The sequence below is a fragment of the Schistocerca serialis genome, chromosome 2 (assembly GCF_023864345.2).
Source record: "Schistocerca serialis cubense isolate TAMUIC-IGC-003099 chromosome 2, iqSchSeri2.2, whole genome shotgun sequence".
Classification (NCBI taxonomy): domain Eukaryota; kingdom Metazoa; phylum Arthropoda; class Insecta; order Orthoptera; family Acrididae; genus Schistocerca; species Schistocerca serialis.
Genome location: NC_064639.1, coordinates 1,089,647,904 through 1,089,672,088, shown reverse-complemented (window position 1 = coordinate 1,089,672,088; position 24,185 = coordinate 1,089,647,904). Strand labels below are relative to the sequence as shown.

The 24,185-nt window shown below is 41.0% G+C and overlaps 1 protein-coding gene across 1 annotated transcript in view; it reads left to right on the top strand.

Moving 5' to 3' along the window:
* The first annotated feature begins 1,112 nt into the window (after positions 1–1,112).
* Positions 1,113–24,185, top strand: part of LOC126456706 (serpin B4-like) — a 69,462-nt gene continuing 46,389 nt past the window's right edge. The window contains exons 1-2 of the mRNA XM_050092446.1: positions 1,113–1,167; positions 16,479–16,568. Coding sequence (XP_049948403.1) covers positions 16,491–16,568 — 78 coding nt within the window. The 5' untranslated portion in view covers positions 1,113–1,167; positions 16,479–16,490. The remainder of the gene's footprint in view (positions 1,168–16,478; positions 16,569–24,185) is intronic.

The following is a 24,185-nucleotide window of genomic DNA, read 5'->3' as shown; positions in this document are numbered from 1 at the left end:
ATACATTACTGACATAAGTTTCTGGATTGCAGGACTTCAAAATTTGAATGGAAAATTTGTTCCTAGGTACACAACCAGGTTGTACCTTGGAACAGGATTTCACATTTGGAAAAACCTTACTTTTCCGGAGTAATTTTTGTAACTTCCATAATCGACAGCAGCGCACATACAGTGAATCGTATCACTTAAAACTGTAAAAGGAAATATATTCAACTTCTATTACAGGACTAGCTAGAGGCGAATGTCTTGTAAGTGTTCCAAGGTAAATGGCTCCGCCATACTGCAGAGATGAGTCAAAAGAAAGCAGTGCGTTTTGTCATGGATTTCTTGTAGTCAGCACGAGAGTTTAAAAACTGGGGTTAATAAATTCCAACAGAAGAATTACAAGCAAATCTAAGTGCATCGCCAAAAGCCTTCCCCCTTAAAAAGTCCGAAATCCCACGCTTCATCACGAATCAGGATACACATTATTTCCTCTAAGATATACTTGCGTAATGATCGCAAGAGTAAAATTAAAGAAATTAGTGCCTACGGTATTTCTTCCCACACATCGTCTGCCATGAACTGTACCCTGTATTACGGACTATTATGTAGATTTAAGTCTTTTTCATGCGCTACACGCGATATATACACGCAGCACAGGCGTTCACTTTAATTCGACGATGTACTCCACAGTAGCGGGGAAAGAAAGAAAGAATTAAAATGAAGAAAAAGAAGCAAAGGAATGTAACTGTTCTTTTCCTTTGCTTAATGTTAGAGGATAAGGGACGACTAAACAGCATAATCAACGGAATGAAAATCTACACAAGTTATGGAGTAACGGTCAATTCTCCCTGTGTGCAACTGAGCAGTTTTATCTTTTTTATCTCTTGTGCTTTTTCTTTGGAAACGGACATATAGAAGGAGCAAGTGCGATATGTGGCCCGCCCAGTATGAAGCAATAGCAGAAAAACCCGTGGGCTCTCAAATCTTCGTTGTGTTGTGCTACCGCTCAGAATCAGTGAGCTTAAGAAAACTGCACGTCGAATTTGGGGCGGATGACGTCAGTAGCTCCTGCGAAGGACGGAAACGCTCTGTCAGGGCCTTGAAATAGCTCCTCACGGCCAGTACTACTCTTCAGTCGGCTGGCATCGGGCAGGCGCTGCAAGTTGTTTTGCTCTCCTCTGAGTAAGTGTGTAGACTATTCGTACTCGAGGACTACTAGTCTGAGAAACAGCCTGTCATTACCTAACGTACCTCATACTTAGTGTATTTTATTAGGAAACAAAAGAACCAAGTTTTGAGCGAACTGTACAATAATCTATTGCATTCAAAATATGCAATGTATCAGTTTCAGATATAATCCAAACGTGCGACCTAAAATCCATGACGTACTGTTTTATGCAGCTCGATCACGCTGTGTAGAGCGGATGGGCAAAAATGCGGAAATACAAAAAAACACATTGCCATACCTAATACGGTGTAGGAAAATCGTTGGTATGGAAGAAAGCTTCCATTCATCTCGCAGTGGATAAATACACGTTCTGTGTGGTTTTCAAGGGAAACTTACACCATTATTCCTGCACAATAGCGACAAGTTCGTGTAACAATGAAGGAGGACGAGAGCGATCACGGATCACTCTGTACAAAGAAGGCCACAAAGGCTCAATAATATCGAAATCTTGTGACTGTGGTAGCCAGGGTATATACGATAATTCATCCTCGTGCTCACAAGTGGCAAGTGCCCCCCCCCCCCCCATGCGGTATTATATCTCTTAAAAAAAATAATGTAACTATTTATTTAGAGGAAACACTCTCCTAGTAAATTTGTTTGTCCTTTGATTTATCGTGATCTGTTACTGATTTTTAGTGAAGTTAGTTTTTACGTTTAGCTTTCAAAAAAATACAAAAGAGATATAATAAGCAAAATAACGAATTTCGTAGGTTGCCAATTATGTATTATATTTGGTTTTATTCAGCGCCAGGCTCCCTACAAATTACTGTAAATGCAATAGCGTAGTATTACTCAGCGCCAGTTCACTGATCTGAAATTATTACTATCACAGAAAATAGACGAGTTTTAATAAAATTATTTCACTGGATTCCTTCAATTAATCTCACTGAATATTTTTACATAATTTCTTCCGCTCCGGCTATCAGACATTGTGCTGTGAAAAAATATTTTCAAGTGTAACGCGTAATGGCGGCTAATTGTTAACAGAGATCACTGTTACTCGCTCCGCAGCAGCTGGAAACATGCTAAATAATTTTCATTAAATATTCTTTTCATAAGATAAATGTGGCGTAGGTTCTTGAAATAACACACGGAGATCACTTTATACTAATATATTCTTACTAGGATACAGTTTACACCATTAAATATTTGCAATTACGTTAAGACAGAAACAAATGCTAGCGCAGCACAATAGCTTGCGTACTTATTCCAGCTAACACCAGAACGAACACAACAAAACGGACTAGACAGAAGAATGAGCATTGCATTGTGTTTTATACTCTTACAAAGATAATAATACTTCTTTTAATTACTCACACATTATATTCTCATACAATAAAAACGTCTTTTCTGCATCTATCGATCTATATTGTATATTTTTACAGTTAGTGTTATAACCTTTCGCAGATAAATCGATGTTTGCAGTTCATTTTGAGTCGCATACAGTCATTTTTATTTATGTTTCACCTCGATAGTGGTGAATATTGCAAAAGGGACACTACAGCGGCATGCGGACACCAACAATACTCCCACATTCGGATTCACTTACTCCGACATAACGCACTCACAATTACACAGAACACTGTTCTGACACGCTTAACGCTTGTAACGTGTTAAGGACTTCGCACAGGTACCGTTCGTACTCAAATACAACAGCGCCACTGGCAGGCTTAACTAGCATCTGAATTTACATTCAAGCATGCGTTTCTCAAGGTCTTTGCTTACTATTGTCCAACGCCCGTGTACGCCTGGTAGCATAGCAACGCACATTTGAACCGTTAGACGTGGTGTATGTCAGAAGTGTCTGCACTCTTTATTCTTTTCATTTAGTACTCTGGATGCGATAATAGCTTTTATTATGTATTGTTTCCTGTTCCTTTCATTATTTCTTCTGTAGATGAGGAAACAACATTCTATAGTTACATGCATACAAAGTCCATATTTATAGTTATGCATTCTATACGAAAGTAATTGCAAAGAATTGGAAAAACAGATTTCTTTTAAAATAGTCAACAATCTGCAGTATTACAGACTTTGTTGCATATGCTTATCATCCCTGAATGGCTCGTTTGTTTTTCTTCCGAATGTATGAATATATAACTTTGCTAACGTGTGTATTTCGAGAACCGCTCAGCCATCGTTACAGCCACGGAACTCCGAGCGAGAATATGAAATATGAATAGACCGCTTATTGTGGCCATCCGTGGTGGCCGAACGCTTCTAGGTGCTACAGTCTGGAACCGCGCGACCGCTACTGTCGCAGGTTCGAATCCTGCCTCGGCCATGGGTGTGTATGATGTCGTTAGGTTAGTTAGGTTTAAGTAGTTCTAAGCTCTAGGGGACTGATGACCTCAGATGTTAAGTCCCATAGTGCTCAGAGCCATTTGAATTTTCGCTTGTTGTGGTGGTCTGTACAACATCTCACGATGTTGGACAGCGATAGCTCTTATATTTCTTATGTTCATGGCTGATGCTACTTTACTGTCAACAGAAGTTCATCATGAAAATAGCTGTCACTCGCACAAAGTTTGTCTTTCGCTGTCGTCACGATAATTTCATCATTTGAGAAAACGAAGAGTGAAAGATAGTGTAAAATGTATCTTAACGTGAACTGGCCGTTTGAAGATGAACCTTTCGGTTCGAAACCAGTAACGGCGTTATTTTCATTAGCACTGTAAAAAAAATGCCTTGTTGCTGTTGTCTTCTCATTAAGAGTCAACCTATATAAAATCCTTCGTTCTCGAAAACTTACGTCAGAAAGCCGCGTGACAGTGTTGGTCACATGTTGGTCAAAACTGCATGACGCGTAAAATTTCGAAGTAGTGGAACAGTCCGGCTCATACGCCGTCCACAAACAAACATTTATCGATAGCGAACACAGCGGCAGCGTCTGCTACAAACTACTTCGGAATCCCGCCGGACACCTACTGACCAAGACTTTCATGAAGTCGCCTATTTATAACCACGTGGACCATTGCCAAATGAATGATGTTCACAAGTCTTACAGATATACGATAAAATGAGCATCATTTAAATTACATAATGTTTCTCAATGTGGTACGTACTAGAAGGAGCGCCTACCCACGCTGGCCACTTTCTGACCTTACAAATCATCATTAAATAAAGATTACCTCAAAGAACAATGAAAATGTGAAATATATCTTAGTGCACAACTGTTTTAAATAAGCACTAAAAGTACATATTATTTCACAAATAAGATATATCAGATCAGAGTATATTTACCTGTTCTTTTACGCGGTGCTATTTATTCAAATCCAAACTAGGCCCCGTTTAATAAAGGCGTTTATCAGTAAAATTAACAACGGCTTAATTTAATAAGGAAATAGCTTACACATTTAAAAAATACACACTTCGGGAAAAGGAAAGGGTATAAGATATCACACGCTGACTTCATGTGGAGTATCTTTAGTTTTGGTCAATTTAAATTAATATTTTTAAAGTTACGACACTCTAAATCCATCTCAGTGACAGTCAGTCGGTGTTAGTATGTGTTCAATGTACAGTTCAGTGGCCGTCTGCTGTATTGTTTATGACTGTAGTTCCTGTTTTTATTTTTGGGTCATCAGCCCCTCACTAGTTTTAATGCTGTCCGCTAAGACTTCATCTGCTGTGGCAACATTGCCGTCCCAGAGTGGCACTTAAACCATACGTCCTCAACTATTTGTTGGATACATTCCAATTTTTGTCTTCCCCTACAGGTTTCGTCTTCTATAGCTCCGGGTAGTAACATTGAAGTTATTTCACAATGTCTTGACATGTATCCTATCATCCTCTCCCTTGTTCATGTTACTGCTTGTCACATGTTCCTTTTCTCGACAAATCTGTGCAGAACTTCCTCATTCTTTCTTATCAGTCCATGTATTTTTATCGTCATTGTATAATACCATGCATAGAAAGCTTAAATTCTCTTTGTAAGTAGGCTGTTTAGGTTCTTATATTGGTAACGCCACCGCCACGTAGCGCTCTGTATGAAAATCACTGGCTGTGCTGTGTGCAGTCTGTGGCTGGGTGGCATTGTTGGAATTCGCTATTGTAGTGTTGGGCAGTTGGCTGTTAACAGCGCGTAGCGTTGCGAAGTTGGTGAGCCGCCAGCAGTGGTGGATGTGGGGAGAGAGATGGCGGAGTTTTGAGAGCTTATGATCTGGACGTATGTCCATCAGATACAGTAAATTTGTAAGACTGGATGTCATTAACTGATTATATATATATATCAAGTAGGTAAAAAGACGAGGGCTAGTAGAAATCCTTGGGTAACAGAAGAAATATTGAATTTAATTGATGAAAGGAGAAAATATAAAAATGCAGTAAGTGAAGCAGGCAAAAAGGAATACAAACGTCTCAAAAATGAGATCGACAGGAAGTGCAAAATGGCTAAGCAGGGATGGCTAGAGGACAAATGTAAGGATGTAGAGGCCTATCTCACTAGGGGTAAGATAGATACTGCCTACAGGAAAATTAAAGAGACCTTTGGAGAGAAGAGAACCACTTGTATGAATATCAAGAGCTCAGATGGAAACCCAGTTCTAAGCAAAGAAGGGAAAGCAGAAAGGTGGAAGGAGTATATAGAGGGTCTATACAAGGGCGATGTACTTGAGGACAATATTATGGAAATGGAAGAGGATGTAGATGAAGATGAAATGGGAGATACGATACTGCGTGAAGAGTTTGACAGAGCACTGAAAGACCTGAGTCGAAACAAGGCCCCCGGAGTAGACAATATTCCATTGGAACTACTGACGGCCGTGGGAGAGCCAGTCCTGACAAAACTCTACCATCTGGTGAGCAAGATGTATGAAACAGGCGAAATACCCTCAGACTTCAAGAAGAATATAATAATTCCAATCCCAAAGAAAGCAGGTGTTGACAGATGTGAAAATTACCGAACTATCAGCTTAATAAGTCACAGCTGCAAAATACTAACACGAATTCTTTACAGACGAATGGAAAAGCTAGTAGAAGCCAACCTTGGGGAAGATCAGTTTGGATTCCGTAGAAACACTGGAACACGTGAGGCAATACTGACCTTACGACTTATCTTAGAAGAAAGGTTAAGGAAAGGCAAACCTACGTTTCTAGCATTTGTAGACTTAGAGAAAGCTTTTGACAATGTTGACTGGAATACTCTCTTTCAAATTCTAAAGGTGGCAGGGGTAAAATACAGGGAGCGAAAGGCTATTTACAATTTGTACAGAAACCAGATGGCAGTTATAAGAGTCGAGGGACATGAAAGGGAAGCAGTGGTTGGGAAGGGAGTAAGACAGGGTTGTAGCCTCTCCCCGATGTTGTTCAATCTGTATATTGAGCAAGCAGTAAAGGAAACAAAAGAAAAATTCGGGGTAGGCATTAAAATTCATGGAGAAGAAATAAAAACTTTGAGGTTCGCCGATGACATTGTAATTCTGTCAGAGACAGCAAAGGACTTGGAAGAGCAGTTGAATGGAATGGACAGTGTCTTGAAAGGAGGATATAAGATGAACATCAACAAAAGCAAAACGAGGATAATGGAATGTAGTCTAATTAAGTCGGGTGATGCTGAGGGAATTAGATTAGGAAATGAGGCACTTAAAGTAGTAAAGGAGTTTTGCTATTTGGGGAGCAAAATAACTGATGATGGTCGAAGTAGAGAGGATATAAAATGTAGGCTGGCAGTGGCAAGGAAAGCGTTTCTGAAGAAGAGAAATTTGTTAACATCCAGTATTGATTTAAGTGTCAGGAAGTCATTTCTGAAAGTATTCGTATGGAGTGTAGCCATGTATGGAAGTGAAACATGGACGATAAATAGTTTGGACAAGAAGAGAATAGAAGCTTTCGAAATGTGGTGCTACAGAAGAATGCTGAAGATTAGATGGGTAGATCACATAACTAATGAGGAGGTATTGAATAGGATTGGGGAGGAGAGAAGTTTGTGGCACAACTTGACCAGAAGAAGGGATCGGTTGGTAGGACATGTTCTGAGGCATCAAGGGATCACCAATTTAGTATTGGAGGGCAGCGTGGAGGGTAAAAATCGTAGAGGGAGACCAAGAGATGAATACACTAAGCAGATTCAGAAGGATGTAGGTTGCAGTAGGTACTGGGAGATGAAGAAGCTTGCACAGGATAGAGTAGCATGGAGAGCTGCATCAAACCAGTCCCAGGACTGAAGACCACAACAACAACAACAACATATATATATATATATATATATATATATATATATATATTACGACTTTTGAACACTATTAAGGTAAATACATTATTTGTCAAAATCTTTCATTTGCTAATTACGCCTATCAGTAGTTAGTTCCTTCAGTAATTCGAATCTTTTATTTAGCTGGCAGTAGTGGCGCTCGCTGTATTGCAGTAGTTCGAGTAACGAAGATTTTTGTGAGGTAAGTGATTCATGAAAGGTATAGGTTATTGTTAGTCAGGGCCATTCTTTTGTAGCGATTTTTCAAAGTCAGATTGCGTTGCGCTGAAAATATTGTGTGTCAGTTTAGTGTTGATCAGAATAGGTAAAGAGCGAAATGTCTGAGTACGTTCAGTTCTGCTCAGCTGTTTGAGAATCAAATAATGTAAGAGGTTTATCAGCACAGTAATTCATTAATTTTTTGTAAGGGGACGTTTCATCTTCTTTTCCAATTTTTCCAGTCGGTGATTCACTACCATACAATGCTGTGTTCCAGACGTACATCCTCAGAGGTTACTTCATCAAAGTAAGATCAGTGTTTGGTACCACTAATAGACTCTTTTGGCCATGAGTGCCCTCTATACTTGCTACTTGGTATTCTCCTTGCTTCCTCTGCCATATGTTATTTCGCCTTCAACGTACCGGAATTCTTTGACTTCATCTATTCACGGTCTAAGATTATTATGTTAAATTTTTCACTAATCGCATGTTTACTACTCCTGAATACTTTTTCTTTCTTCGGTTGACGCTCAATTCATATTCTGTGATCAGTAACCTGTTCAATCCATTTAGTATGTCCTGCAATTCTTCCTCGAAATGCCATGAGCAAATCTTGTCACTGATATTTTAACAGTAGTGTATTTTAAGGTGATATCTTCATCATTGCCCCCAGAAACCGATGTCGATTCAGAAACAGTACTGTACCATGCAATATTTCACTGAACTCTTTGCTTGAAGAAGCGCAATTTGATGTCCTCAGCTATTACGATTGCACACTGCTCTGTAAAATTTAAGGACGAGCAAGATGAAGTAACACAAAATATTAACTATTCCGTGGAAATGATTGAAAGTCCGGGAACATGGTGCCAGAGAGATCCCAGTCGTGCACAGAAAGTTGGACGCCACATGTTGTGAGGTCAGCTTGACCGTAGCGCCAAATGGGACTGGCCTCGCAGCTTGGGACAGTTGGACGAACGAGAAAAGACACTGTGTATGTCAATCAACGAGCAGTTACGGTGTACTGTGGTGGGATTCTTCACTACAACATGGCCTAGATACAATATTTGGATGGCTCCACGCGGTAAACTAGAAGAAGAACGAAATGTGAAGAGCGTAGCCCTAGAGTTTCGTATTGTTTACAGCACTGTTTCTCGTGCTTAAGGAGCGTTCCGAATCGCAGCCACTTATATCCGGAGGTGGGTAGGTGATCCACCACAGTCAACTACAGCAGCAGATAACAGCTACATAGTGCAATAGAGGAGAAGGGACCCACGTCAAACAGCAAGTGCAGTTGCACCTACATTTAACAGTACTGGAAGGTATGCAATCTACATCTACATCTACATGATTACTCTGCAATTCACATTTAAGTGCTTGGCAGAGGGTTCATCGAACCACAATCATACTATCTCTCTACCATTCCACCCCCGAACGGCGCGTGGGAGAAACGAACACCTAAACCTTTCTTTTCGAGCTCTGATTTCTCTTATTTTATTTTGATGATCATTCCTGCCTATGTAGGTTGGGCTCAACAAAATATTTTCGCATTCGGAAGAGAAAGTTGGTGACTGCAATTTCGTAAATAGATCTCGCCGCGATGAAAAACGTCTTTGCTTTAATGACTTCCATCCCAACTCGCGTATCATATCTGCCACACTCTCTCCCCTATTACGTGATAATACAAAACGAGCTGCCCTTTTATGCACCCTTCCGATGTCCTCCGTCAATCCCACCTGGTAAGGATCCCACACCGTGCAGCAATATTCTAACAGAGGACGAACGAGAGTAGTGTAAGCTGTCTCTTTAGTAGACTTGTTGCATCTTCTAAGTGTCCTGCCAATGAAACGCAACCTTTGGCTCGCCTTCCCCACAATATTATCCATGTGGTCTTTCCAACTGAAGTTGTTCGTAATTTTTATACCCATGTACTTAGTTGAATTGACAGGCTTGAGAAATGTACTATTTATCGAGTAATCGAATTCCAACGGATTTCTTTTGGAACTCATGTGGATCACCTCACAGTTTTCGTTATTTAGCGTCAACTGCCACCTGCCACACCATACAGCAATCTTTTCTAAATCGCTTTGCAACTTATACTGGTCTTCGGAAGACCTTACTAGACGGTAAATTACAGCATCATCTGCGAACAACCTAAGAGAACTGCTCAGATTGTCACCCAGGTCATTTATATAGATCAGGAACAGCAGAGGTCCCAGGACGCTTCCCTGGGGAACTCCTGATATCACTTCAGTTTTACTCGATGATTTGCCGTCTATTATTACGAACTGTGACCTTCCTGACAGGAAATCACGAATCCAGTCGCACAACTGAGACGATACCCCATAGGCCCGCAGCTTGATTAGAAGTCACTTGTGAAGAACGGTGTCAAAAGCTTTCCGGAAATCTAGAAAAAACTTGAGATCCACATCTGTACGGCGTTTGCATGGGGATGGTCTCTTTGTCCGACCAGTACGTTGTGGTCCGTTGCCACTCGCACATCGGCCATACCTTTTGCGACGGTGCCAAGAGCGTAGGGAGTGGACCAATGAGGAGTGGGATCACGTGGTCTTCTCGGATGAAAGCAGATTCAGTGTGACAAGTTACCCTGTGTAGCAGCCCTTTTTCTGTTTTCGCTTTTTCGTTAATAGGTGAAAGTTTGATTTTATTTTTTACACATTGACTGTCATTGAAGGGTTTTACTTTTATTTAATATTGTCCCGGCTAAGTATCAGTTTGATTATTTTTAAAACCCAGTGTTAAACGTGGGTCACTACACGTATAATCTTCCCAACTCTGAGAGAAAAAATCTTTAGTAGCTTTACTACCAATGTTTGCAGACGACGACACTTTAACCTTTCGTTCAATTGTTTTAGTTACGAATCGCTAATTTGTTCTTGGCATAGATCACGTAACCTTAACGTTTATTAATCTAAGTTAAATTAATGTTCAAGACTTGTATTATGTTTCAAATTAACAACGTCAGTTTATTGACAAGAATTATTAATAAAAAGGTTCACTCATACGATCTCATTCAAAGAAGTTCTTGAATTGGATGTCTAAGTAGGATTGCCGCTAGCATCAGAGATGTTAGATAATATCCTGTCACTTTCGGTAAATAAGTTATTTCTATTTAATATCCGCAAACTGTCATTAACTATGATCACTAGTCGCGTGAAGTTTAAGTTTCCCACTATCACAATTCAAAGTCCGAATCCGGTTAAAATTCTCAATTCAGTAAAGCGTTTAAATATTCACATGAATTGACATTAAAGCCAAAGAGATTACTATTCACCTTCCGTTTATCTAATCTGATAAATGCCCAAATTGAAGTCTTGAATTGACATTCCTCAAAAACAATCTATTGTTGATCCCCGTTTAATAAAGTCCCAATTGTTGTTCTCTAAAGCTGTACGTTCTAAATAATTTCCGAAATAGAACAGACTAGAGATTAAAGTATCGTAATTACAACGTATGGCTATTTATGCTTTAACAAACACTATCTTTGGTGTCCCAAACCTACGTTCTATGACTATGATATTGATTTTCTTACGTATCGGAATAACTAATATTTTAATATTTTCTACTGTTTTCGCCCTTCCCATGTTTCTAAAATTTATAATTAAATTTTCCTTTTCTTTTCTTTTGCTTTCTATGCTAGATATTTCCCTCTATTTGTTTTTTATTTATTTTTCGTAATTACTACTTGTGGAGGGACTTGGGTCATTTTGTGAATTGATATTTTAAGGACATGGGAGCTAATTTGCGACCTATTTTTGATTTTTCAACACCGAGAGGCGCTGTAGGTGTTACACCTGGACGTACTCTCGTCTGCCGAGTGGTGGGATCACATAACGCACCCAGGAACAGAGCCGTTTTGGTGGTCCCTGTGTTATGGTGTGTGGGGACTTAATGTGGAAAAGGCATACTGACCACCAAATCTTTGAACATGGTACACTTCCCAGTCTGCATTATTGAGACGCTCTACTCCTTCCCCATGTGCGCCTTTTCAAGGGTGTACACGGCGCAGCATTCATTTTTTATTTTTTTTATTTTTTATTTTTATTTTTTTTATTTATTTATTTTTTTTTTTTTTTTGCTTGCTAATACGCGACTGTGTCGAACAGAGCAGGTTGAAGGAGGTCTTGGAGCGAGAGGATATCCGGCGAATGGACGTGCTTGCCCGTTTCCTAAACTTAAATCCCATCGAGCATGTGTGGGATCCTTTCCCTGCAGCACGTCCACACGCAAGTAACGATCATCTATCAGTTAGGAACTGCACTCGTGGAGGAAAGGAGCCCCATACCACAAGAATTCCTTACAAACATTTGGGCGGGGTGGGAGCACGCTGTAGAGCATGGATTGGTATCCATGGTGACCACACACCTTATTAAGAGCTATGTCCCGCCTTTTGTAATGTTAACTGGACCACCATCAATGACGATGACTTGAGTGTAATTAGCCTTTGAATAAAACTGTCATCTGTGTTACCGTCTCCTCGCGTTTGTCTTACAATTACCTTCCGTACTATACAGTAGCGGTGCTTTCTACACACGGTGCAAGTTTCATCGAGCTATGTTGTTTGGCATTGACACGTCAGTGTATATCGTCTGCAGTAGGAGGAATATCCGCGGTATGCCACCTGTCCGTAACTGCCACGGTCGTTAGCATCCCTCCTGTTATCTAGCGAGTGACCACTCTTTCCTAGCTCCCTGCCAGCGCTGAACTGCACAAAGCCTATGCCGGAAAAAAGTACAATCTGTGTCTGCTAGTCTCCTCGTTGTTTCAAGGAAGGAGTCCACTAGTATTGTAAATTCACAGCACTTCCCTCGTTCTCTTCCATTCTCATTATTCCTTCTTGATATTTGTACAGTATATTCATTATCTGTCCTCCACTACAGCTTATACGTACTTTTCTAAGATTTTCAAACAGTTAACACTTTTTCTACTTCAACAAAGCTGATGGAGATGACTTGACTTTTCTTAGGTCTTGCCTCCATTACCAACTGACTTTTCCTTTGCTAAAGGACAATCGATCGGCATGTGACAGATCGCCTGTTTTGTTTTACGTTCTTCGGTGTATTACTCTTGTCAGCAACTTGTATGAATGAGGTGTTAAGCTAATTGTTCAATATTTCTCTCACTCGCCTGCTCTTGTTATTTTTGGGATTGTGTGGGTGATATCCTTTCGAAAGTCCGGCGATACGCCCCCATCGCATAGACCCTACACACTAGCTCAAATAATCGTGTGGTTGCCTCGATGATTTTAGAAATTCTGAAGAAATGTTATCTATTTCTTGTGTCTTGTTTGCTCGCAAGATTCCCATAGTTCTAATACTCAAACACGTATATCTTTCAAAATGACATCCACCTGTGCTTCTACAATGCAAGATGACAGTTCTTCCCCCTCATATTGAGCCTCATATATCCACTCCTTCGCCTGCATCAAATGTTGGAATATCATCTGATTAGATTAGATTAGATTAGTACTTCTTCCATAGATCATGAATACGACACTCCGTAATGATGTGGAACGTGTCAGGTTAATAAAAGGTGTCAATGCAAGATATTACATTACACAAAATATTACATGACACTTGATTTTTTTTGTCTTTAATGCTGACGCTCCTTTTTCAGATTATTCCTGCAATCATTTCACATTATCTCCCCCCTCTTACTACGACTTCAACCCTAAGTCATTTACGTTGTTGTAGCCTTGCTTTCCCTGAACAGTCGTGTAATTCCTTCTTTCGTCAAGCAATTGAATCGTTCCTTCTCTTAACCATGGTTTTCTCGCAATTACCTTTCTTGAGAGATTATTCTCACTGTTTTCGACCCTCTGCTGTTTTATGATATTTTTGCGTAGCTTGTGGGCAAGGTTCAAATCCCTGTCGAGTTAAACACATATTGCCCTCCGTGGTCTTCCTAAATCTCTCAAGACGAATGCTACCTTGGTCCCTTTCAGTAACGACTTGGTCGATTTTCGTCCCCATCCATTTACGCTCTGAACTTACACCTCGGCTATGACTACTCGTTGTCTGTGAACCGGTACATCCTCATCTTCTTTCCAGTTTTTTGTTCAATATCATGAAATAAAAACCGTTGATTAGTTTTGTAAGCTCTTCAAATGTTAGTTCTCTGACATGACTTTAAAACTTGTTTGTTTGAATCCATCGTTCGTTCATGCACTGAACAGACGTAGAAATGTGTGTTTCAACCCGAAATGGTTTTTTTTTAATGTGAAATGTCGGAGGTGATGATAGCCTGAAAGCCTGTTTAAATCGACGGGAAGACCTTGAAGTGGCGTTCTAGTAACTGGATGCAAGCTCTTCATTGTTCTATACTTAAATTTCTTTACACCTTCTCCCGGTAAAGAAAGTAGCTACAAACTGATTTTATTGATGTAAGCATCACGCGTGGTTAGTCAGGCTGGGTTCAGTGGAGACTTCCGTATGAAGAGCTTGCTCGTAAGGAGGAATTCGGAATAATCAAGGTGGTCAGCCACTTGCAAAGCAAGGACATTTTGAAGTAGTGAGGCCACTAGCGTAGCATTCTAACAAGTTCATATCGTCATTGGTTAGCGTCAGGCTGTCGACGAGTACAAATTTACACGACAAACAGAGCACCTTCGCTCGAACCAACTAAATGCTAGTGATAAACGATAACCAATAGCTTTGTCACATGCACGCCACAAAAGCCTCTGAAGTTCACTACTACCAGTAATCCATGTTCGACGGTGACTTTAATCAAGGGCGTCCATACCCGATGGGAAGGGGGGGGGGCGACATATCTCTCAGGGAAAGGGCAAAATGTAATGTAGTCAGGTGTTTTTCTTTCATGAAAATGATTTTAAAGAATGTATTACATAGGTTTTAACAGGATCGGAATGGAGCTTTTTTATGGTTATTTACAAGTCGCCATTCCTCTTCCAAAATATTAAAAAAAAAATACTTCATTTCCTCCCCACCCCATCCCCCATTTGCCGCCCAGCTCCACTCCAAACTACCGTATGGACACTATTGATTGTATTGACGACTTATCCTGCTCAGATTTTACGATTTAATTTTAATTCAATGAGACACTGTAAAGATTCAGCAATAACTACTGTAACACAGTTATTTATATCACAACTACCGACTTACGTTGACACCAAATGTTCTAAATTGCGAAATAATATAACTTGCGGTCTTGTGACAATTGCCTTTAACACTAAACCAGCCGGCCGGTGTGGCCGAGCGGTTCTAGGTGCGTCAGTCTGGAACCACGCGCCCGTTACGGTCGCAGGTTCGAATCCTGCCTCGGGCATGGATGTGTGTGCTGTCCTTAGGTTAGTTAGTTTTAAGTTGTTCTAAGTTCTAGGGGACTGATGACCTAGGATGTTAAGTCCCATAGTGATCAGAGCCATTTTTTTGAACACTAAAACAAATATACTTGATTCGGATTTCGCGGCCAAAGTCAGTCGACATAAAAGTTTTCTGGGTATGGTGCCGCGTCATATTGGGTAAAACTACTGCTGGAGAAAACAACGTTTCGGCCACGGTTGCAGCGGCCTTCTTCTGGGTCTACTGGTGCGTTCTAACTATGCAGTGTCCCTTACATTTTGTTATCACTGTTCACTGCACATTCCATTACGTCATAATTTTAAGAAGCTGGTTCATCTCATTGGTCATTTAAGGAAGAAGGAGAGGGAACTTTATTTTAATAGTTTACTGCACTGGAGGGAGAGCGTAACCTCAGTTGTCTGTTGGCTCTTGTGCTAAGTGCCACGATGGGTGGTCACCGGTGAATGAAAAGTTGGCTCCTGTTTACCAAGGACACGAGCGCTATATTCGTCTAGGGCAACACAACAAATCTGCAGTGGTAGAATATCAGCAAGATTGCAGAAAAGAAATAAAATTCAACGAAGCCTACGTGTTGGCCAAGCAGCCGGTTATGACGAAACGCAAAATCAGAGAGACCATCGAAATACTTAAACACACTAAGAACATGAATAGGGAGGATGGACTCCGGCTTGCCACATGTTGGGTGCCAGCAATCAGAGCCCAACAGACCGTACTGTCAACACGAGGTGCGAGCACTACCGGCGAGTAACTGCCGCTGTGGGACCGACCTACTTCTTACTTAAGTGACCAATGAAATGAACCATCTCTTTAAAATTATTATGTGATAGCATGCGCAGTGAACAGTAATAACAAAAGATAAGGGACACTGCGTAGCCAGAACGCACCAGTAGACCCAGAAGAAGGCGGCTGCAATGGTGGCCAAAACATTGTTTGCCGCGCGGGATTAGCCGAGTGGTCTTGGGCTCTGCGGTCATGGACTGTGCAGCTGGTCCCGGCGGAGGTTCGAGTCCTCCTTCGGGCATGAGTGTGTGTGTGTTTGACCTTACGATACTTTAGGTTAAGTAATGTGTAAGCTTAGGGACTGATGACCTTAGCAGTTAAGTCCCATGAGATTTCACACACATTTGAACATTTTTTTCGAAACGTTGTTTTCTCCAGGAGTAGTTTTACCAATATGACGCGGCACCATACCCAGAAAACTTTTATGTCGATTAAAATAAAAATTTACGATGATTTTCGTTAGATTTATCGGCGTATAAAAATCACCTTCTATAAAGCAGAAATAATTTGCAACGAATGTTTAGTCTCATCTTACAAGGCTGACACGAAAAGGAAAAGAAAATTGTTATGAGTCTTAGTTATTATAGAAAGGTAGGCGTGTACAATTAATGTGGTACTGTCGCAATACATCACGAGGAATAAATAACTTTAAAATTTACCACTAAGGCAACCGAAGACCCTATCTTTAGCCATGCTGGAAGCCTCTTTCCAAAACTGCTCTGATTTGTCATTCTAGGTTTTCGAGAAAATGGCTGATGCGGCCGTCAGTGATGCGCTGCAGACGGTGTCTGAAGCAAACGGCCTCTTCACCTCGGACATCTACAGGGTAAGATTACATGCAACATCTCGCACGCTCCTCTACACGGAATGGGCAGCCAAATGGCCTATGGCTGCTGCATAGTCTCTGTATCCGTTACGAAATCATGAGACACGCCACATGCGCCTGTAACAAATTAACAATGTCACTAATCTCAGTTTTAAACTTAAAGCAGGCCACAATTAAAGGTGTGAGTCGCAAGTGTTCAGAAGCCTGCCGGACATACAAACAGATCTGTAGCTCAAATTTATAAGTAAATTAAGATTAGTGATGCGAACATTTTTAGGTAAGGTTTTCCTGTGACTGTTATTGACAAAGAATGTTGATCCTTAGACTGCACGGGCGACACAAATGTACCGGGGAACAGACGGGAGAGGATGACAGGATTCTGACTGTAACAAAAATGAAAGTGAGCTTGGCGAGATACAGAGCGGGGTGAATGATGATGAATGGACCAAGAAAGGGCTTTGCTGGCGTCGAGTCAAGTGAGCTGAAACATTAAGACCATTTGGTTAACAGCCATCTTTGGAATGAAAAACAGCACAGCAGTTCTGCTTTCCATGGATTTGGCAAGGTCTTCGTAGCTTACTAGAGGTATGTGTCACTAGATTATGCACAGGTCACGTGATTACCATAAATTGCCGAAGGTCGCCTTCGATAGCGATCAGGATGTGTTCCAGTAGGTTCAAATCAGTCGAATTTGGTGGCCAAGACATCAACGTGAGTACACTATCATGCTCTTCAAACCACGGTGGCATGATTATGGCGTTGTTACATGGACATTTATGCTGCCGGAAAATTTAATCGCCATTGGGGGAGACATCGAGCATGAAGGGATGCTGCTGATCCACTGTAACGTTCAAATAGACCACAGCTGCAATGGTGCCTTCCGTTACTAATGCAGGTCCCTTTAAAGCTCAGGTGAATGTTCCCCACAGCATAATGCTGCCCCAGAGAGCCAGTGTCCGCGATGTGGTGGATGTTGCCAGCAGCCGTTGCCTGGAAGACGACATATCCAGACACGACCACCGCCCTAGCGTAAAAGGGAACTTGATCTTCGGACCGGGCCACACGTTCCCATTTATCCGCGGTCCACCATCAATGACATCGTAGCCACTGCAATCGTAATTGATAACATCTTTGGACGGAGATTGGAACATGAAGGGTTCGTCTGTTGCTGAGCCTCAAGTTCCATAATGTGCTAAATTTTACGTTCAAGAAATCGTTCACACTGGAGAATCGTTCAAACATACCGTCATTTGGCCATCGGACAGAATCCCATAAGGACGACGTAGTAATAAACATCTCTGCCGTAGAGAAGCAACTGAAAGATTTGAAAAGAAACAACTCACCAGGTCCGGTTGGAACCCCACTTCGATTTTACAGGAAGTGCTCTACGGGATTGGCCCCTTACATAGCTTGCATTTATTGCGAATCTCTCTCCCAGCACAAAGTCTAAAGCGACTGGAAAAAAGAGCAGGTTACTACAATATATGAGAAGTGTAAAAGAACGGACCCGCAAAATTACGGAACAATGTCTTTAACTTCGGTTTGCTGAACATATTCTCAGTTGGAACATAATAAACTTTGTTGAGACTGAGAAACTTATGTCCATGAATCAGCATGTTATTCGAAGGCGTCGTTCGTCTGAAACTCAGCTTGCCCTTTACTCTCATGACATACTGCGAACTCCCGCAATTTTTGTGGAACAGCTTGAAGGAATCCTCAGCGAGTGGCTTAACCTGTATGCGACGTACCTGTACAACCTTGTGGACTCATTTCCGAACCGAATCCAGGCGGCTATCAAGTCCGAGGGCGGAATTGACATAGTAAATTACGCCTATAATGGTTTCCCTAGGAATGTCTAAATTTTTGTCTGGGGAGCTTAGCTTGCATATTACGGGTCATTCGTAACATTGATTTGACATTATTTAGCATACAATCTCTACCCTTAATCATGTGTCATTCAGTACAAATAATAACTTGTGTTAAAATTATAATCTCAGGGATCGTATTTGCAATTTCTGAAACTAAAGTATTTCATAGTAAGAAGTTCATTTATCAGTTCATTTAAACTGATTAAAAATCTAAGCTCTTTGCATTGGTAGCCTTTGTTTAACCATTTGCTGACGTAAATTTTGCTGAGTGAAAGTCCAGAATGTAATCAATAATTTTTAATAACTGATTACGTAAAAGTTTTAAACATGGCTGTGTAGACGTTGCATTAGAAACACTGTTACCTGCTTCCATCTTGAATTTTTAAGTACAAAATCACTTTAACAGACCGGATTATTAATGAACAATAAATTTGAGAATGAATAAAGTAAATTAGTGCCTTTAGACCTTGGTGTACATAACCACCTAGCCATAACATTTATTTCACAGGATTTAATAAGGTGAGTCACAAACATCTTCTTTCCTGTGGCTGCAGAAAGAAACTGTTTAGATATAATCACGGTGTCAAACCGACATCGAAGGTAGGCAGTCCTAAGTTTAAGCTAGTGTTTTTGTAATAGAGGCTGAAACATACGATTGAGCACTTTCTGCGTTACTTCGAAGTCACTAATCGATCGCATTTTTTGTCTAACATGTATCTAGTTAGAGTACACATGGACCAAATTAGAAAACAGTGATTTTAATAACGTTATTGTCCAAGTAACAATAGTGCAAATACTCCATTAAGTGATGGGGTAAAACGCTTATTGCTGATGACTGTTGCGAAAGCAAGAGTTACTGTTTGTTTCACAGACAAGGTCGAGAGCCACGAAGACGCAGACCGTAGGTGTAGCGTCCGATTTTGTACGTAGCAGCCGAAGACGGGAACAGTGCACTTCGTAGCTCAGTATAAAAGTGTTGGCCGCACTTTGCGTAATCAACTAAAATTAATAAATGGAGGAAACTACAATAAGCCCAATTAGTCGCAAAATATCAGGTATTTCTGTGACTGATATGTAAGAAACCTAACCCGATTTTACGCAGTTTCCCGCCACACCAAAGCACAAATCAAAATATTACAAAATCATTGGCGTTCGATCACAAGTGTGGCTATGAAAGATGGGTAGATAACATTAGTAAATAGGCAAGAGCAGTATGGCTGCATATCGTTGAGGAATGTAACAATTAATAAGTTTAAAGGAGACCTATACGCGTCATTGGATGTCAAATGGCTGGTGATGTCACTGATGATTACTGTTTTGATAAAAGCCTACAATGACATTTTACAGCACGCGGTAAACATCACTGAACGACCCTGTGGCCAAGAGGCATTAATTTTCACGACGACTGCACATAGTTCGTTTTATCCTCTGTTTTCCATTAATGAATGATACTGTAGACTGAAATTTCTAGACACACCTAGTAAGCCACTAGAACTCCGATTATCCGATTATGTAAAAACAGCTAAATGCATTAGCGCGACCAATTACCAGATTGTGTAAAAACAGCTAAATGCATTAGTGCGATTTATCATGCCTGTACTTAAAACACAATCCACACATAGATTAAGCCATTCTGATACCCTTATACTACGCGCCACACACACACACACACACACACACACACACACACACACACATTCCAACAGGTCATCTCTTCTGACATTTGTGAAGTGCAGCTAATACTCTCTGAGACCTATTGTAGAATATACTATATTTGTGGTTGTGCACACATTCGGCAGCCAGACCAGAAATGGCTCTACCCGAAAAACCAAAAACTGAGCTCATGAGCCAGCACTAAGCTGATTAGCAGTATGCACATATACAAATGGTGCTAGTATCGCGTACATAACGTATAAAGGACCTCATAATATTGTCAATTCCGACAACAAAATAATTAAAACCATAAAGACCAAGTTTGTAGAAAAATATGCTTTGGTAACGAAGTCTGATAAGGGGATTACCATTGTCATTGCTAGTAAACAAGAATATGTTACAAAAACTTGGTAGTTCTTTGAGAAAAACGATATTTTCGAGCTACATGAGGACCCCACGCCAACTTTGCAGAAAGAAGTCAGAACTGCAATTAACGATGCCAAATCTTTTCTTAAGCCTTTTCGGAAAAAGTAGCTAATCAACATGAATTCTCAATCGCTTAAGTTACGAGCTCAGTTTAAAGTCCATAAAAAGACCAACTGATTCGCCCAATTTCCAGCAGTATGAACAGAGCCTATCACGACTTAGTCAAATTTCTGCAAGACATATTGAAAAAATCGTTCACTTTGCGTAATAATTATTCTGTTTCCAATAGTCAATATTTAGTCAACTAAATTTAAATCTTTCACTGTGACAAAGAAACGAAATTACTTCCTATTGACATTGAAAATCTCTTCACAAAGGTGCCAGCACTTGCAGCCTAACACATGGTAGAAAAAATTTACGTTCGTTCAAAAAAGACTTGTGTGATGGGCAAATCAAGGATCTTCTCAGTTTACTTCGTATCTTAGTGAAATGTAATTATTTTGAGTTTAAAGGAAAGCTATATCAACAACTAGCTGGCCTTGCAATGGGGAACCCCTTAGCAGGAATCCTTGCAAATGTGTTCATTAATACCTTAGAAGGAACATTTTTCAGTAATTTCTCAGCATCAGCTGTAGGCATTCTTTCATACGCTAGATACGCTGATCTGAGGTTCGCCGATGACACTGTAATTCTGTCAGAGACAGTAAAGGACCTGGAAGAGCAGTTGAACGGAATGGGCAGAATCTTGAAAGGACGATATAAGATGATCATTAACAAAAGTAAAATGAGGATAATGGAATGTAGTCGAATTAAATAGCGTGATGTTGCGGGAATTAGATTAGGAAATTACACGCTTAAAGTAGTAAAGGAGTTTTGCTATTAGGGGAGCAAAATAACTGTTGATTGTCGAAGTAGAGAGGATATAAACTGTAGACTGGCAATGGCAAGGAAAGCGTTTCTGAAGAAGAGAAATTTGTTAACATCGAATATAGATTTAAGTGTCAGGAAGTCGTTTCTGAAAGTATTTGTATGGAGTGTAGCCATGTATGGAAGTGAAACATGGACGATAAATAGTGTGGACAAGAAGAGAATAGAAGCTTTCGAAATGTGGTGCTACGGAAGAATGCTGAACATTAGATGGGTAGGTCACATAACTAATGAGGAGGTATTGAACAGAATTGGGGAGAAGAGTTTGAGGCACAACTTGACAAGAAGAAGGGATCGGTTGGTAAGACATGTTCTGAGGCATCAAGGGATCACCAATTTAGTATTGGAGGGCAGCGTCGCGGGTAAATATCGTAGAGGGAGACAAAGAGATGAATACACTAAGCAGATTCAGAAGGATGTAGGCTGCAGTAGGTACTGGGAGATGAAGCAGCTTGCACAGGATAGAGTAGCATGGAGAGCTGCATCAAACCAGTTCAAATGGTTCAAATGGCTCTGAACACTATAGGACTTAACTTCTTAGGTCATCAGTCCCTAGAACTCGGAACTACTTAAACCTAACTAACCTAAGGACATCACACACCTCCATACCCGAGGCAGGATTCGAACCTGCAACCGTAGCGGTCGCGCGGTTCCAGACTGTAGCGCCTAGAACCGCTCGGCCACTCCGGCGGGGCCGGCCGCGGTGGTCTAGCGGTTCTAGGCGCTCAGTCCGGAACCGCGGGACTGCTACGGTCGCAGGTTCGAATCCTGCCTCGGGCATGGATGTGTGTGATGTCCTTAGGTTAGTTAGGTTTAAGTAGTTCTAAGTTCTAGGGGACTGATGACCACAGATGTTAAGTCCCATAGTGCTCAGAGCCATTTGAACCACTCCGGCGGGCATCAAACCAGTCCCAGGACTGAAGACAACAACAACAACAACAACAACAATGTTTACCGAAAAGCCGTATGCTGTCTTATACAGAGTTTATCATAGTTAGTGGCGTAAATGCGCACAGTTGAATGTTCACGACACCGCAAGCAAAAACACCTGAATAAACGTAGATTCTAAAACGCATACCTTTAGAACTAACAGCACGTCTTCATCTTCGATGCTGCAAAACAAATCTCTTCCACTTCAGGTTCTCTCCTTTCATATTTTGAGAGCTGGTCGTATGGACCAAAAGAAGAATATGCATTTTCAGTAAACATGCTCTCTAAAGTGTATGTTTTAAGAGCCAAGAGTGCTCTTTCGGTGGGGACCCTTTAAAACCGTTCGACGAAATTTGAATGTGATTCGAGGCAGCTCTCCTGTTTCGCTACCTTGGGGGTGGGGGAGTGGTCTTAAAGGGTCCCCTTACCACTTTATTTACTTCTTTGTAATCATGCCACAGTACGGCGCGGAACAAGACGGCTGAAAAAGAATAAACACCCATTGATGTTTTGCATCATTTTCAAATTTCGTTGAATGGTTTTAAACGGTACTTAGTGGCTTCACCCTGTACACTAGAGCAAAATGTGTGATCGCTCTACACTCCGAAAAGCCAGGAATATATACCATGGGTTTGTAGGCCCACGATGTCCTCAGAAGATAAGACTTGAATTTGTCTGGAGGGGAAGGGGTTGATGTCAGCAGTGTCAGTTTTTCAAGAATGTGACCCTGTTGCTCAATGCACTGCGAGCTGTCTTTTACTACGTTGGAAAGTGTGGAAATGACACATAAAGGTAAGGGATGGCTTCATTGCCACCCTCTATGACACACGCTACGACTTTTCGTGTGTATTCCGAGCGGCGATGTGTCTGAAATCTTATCCTCGGCCACACATAAAGAAAGCTGAGTGATGTTAATACTGGTCGTCAGATTTCTGACCTCCATCGCACAGGAGTCAAAAGAAGCGGTAAAATATTGGTAAGAGGGGGATTGACAACCTTCCCCATCGTGTAACTGTCCACTGTAGCTTTCTGCAGAACTGTAGTGAAAATTGATGCCAATGTGACATCATTAAGCAACTTTATACCTCACATGAACTTCTGAGCTCTCCTCTTTTACGCGTGTTTCGATATCTTGCTGCCTGAAGCCACGACAAGCCCGAGGATGACGTAGCTTTGTAGACACTATTGAATCAAGTTTAAAACTGCTGCGTCCGAATGGGAAACAATTAAGAGGTTTCCAAAAAGTGACGCTTAAATTGTGTTGCGCAGTGTAATTACAAGCATGAAAGAAAAGGCATGCCTTCTCAAGGATCTTCGTCGCTACCGGTTACCCAGAAAATGTGACAAGTGTACGAACTAGGTGAGCTTGAATTCCTGACGGAGAAAGAGCCGAGGCCTTTTAAAAACTGTATATCTGAGCAGCAACGTTATTGATCACCTGCCGGATCAGATATGCAGCTTAAGAAACGAATGCATAACAGCAGAAAAAGAACTCACGAAGAATGCATTGTGTAAAGCAAGAAGGATAGCTACTGAGACGACGAAGAACCCTAGCACTAATTCGGAGATTCAACTCAGCGAAGACAGTTTGAAATTAACTGAAGGTAACAGTTTTTTTGAAAACTGACGAAGGATCTGCTCCTGACGAAAGAATCCTGGTGTTCCGTTGTCAAGACGACGCGAAAATCCTGCGTCAAAATGGAACTGCTATTATGGACGGGATATTTGACAGCTGTTCGAAAAAAGACGACTACACGCAGTGCACATTGACATCGGAAGCACAGAAGAAAAGATAAAGACACTTAACGTTTTA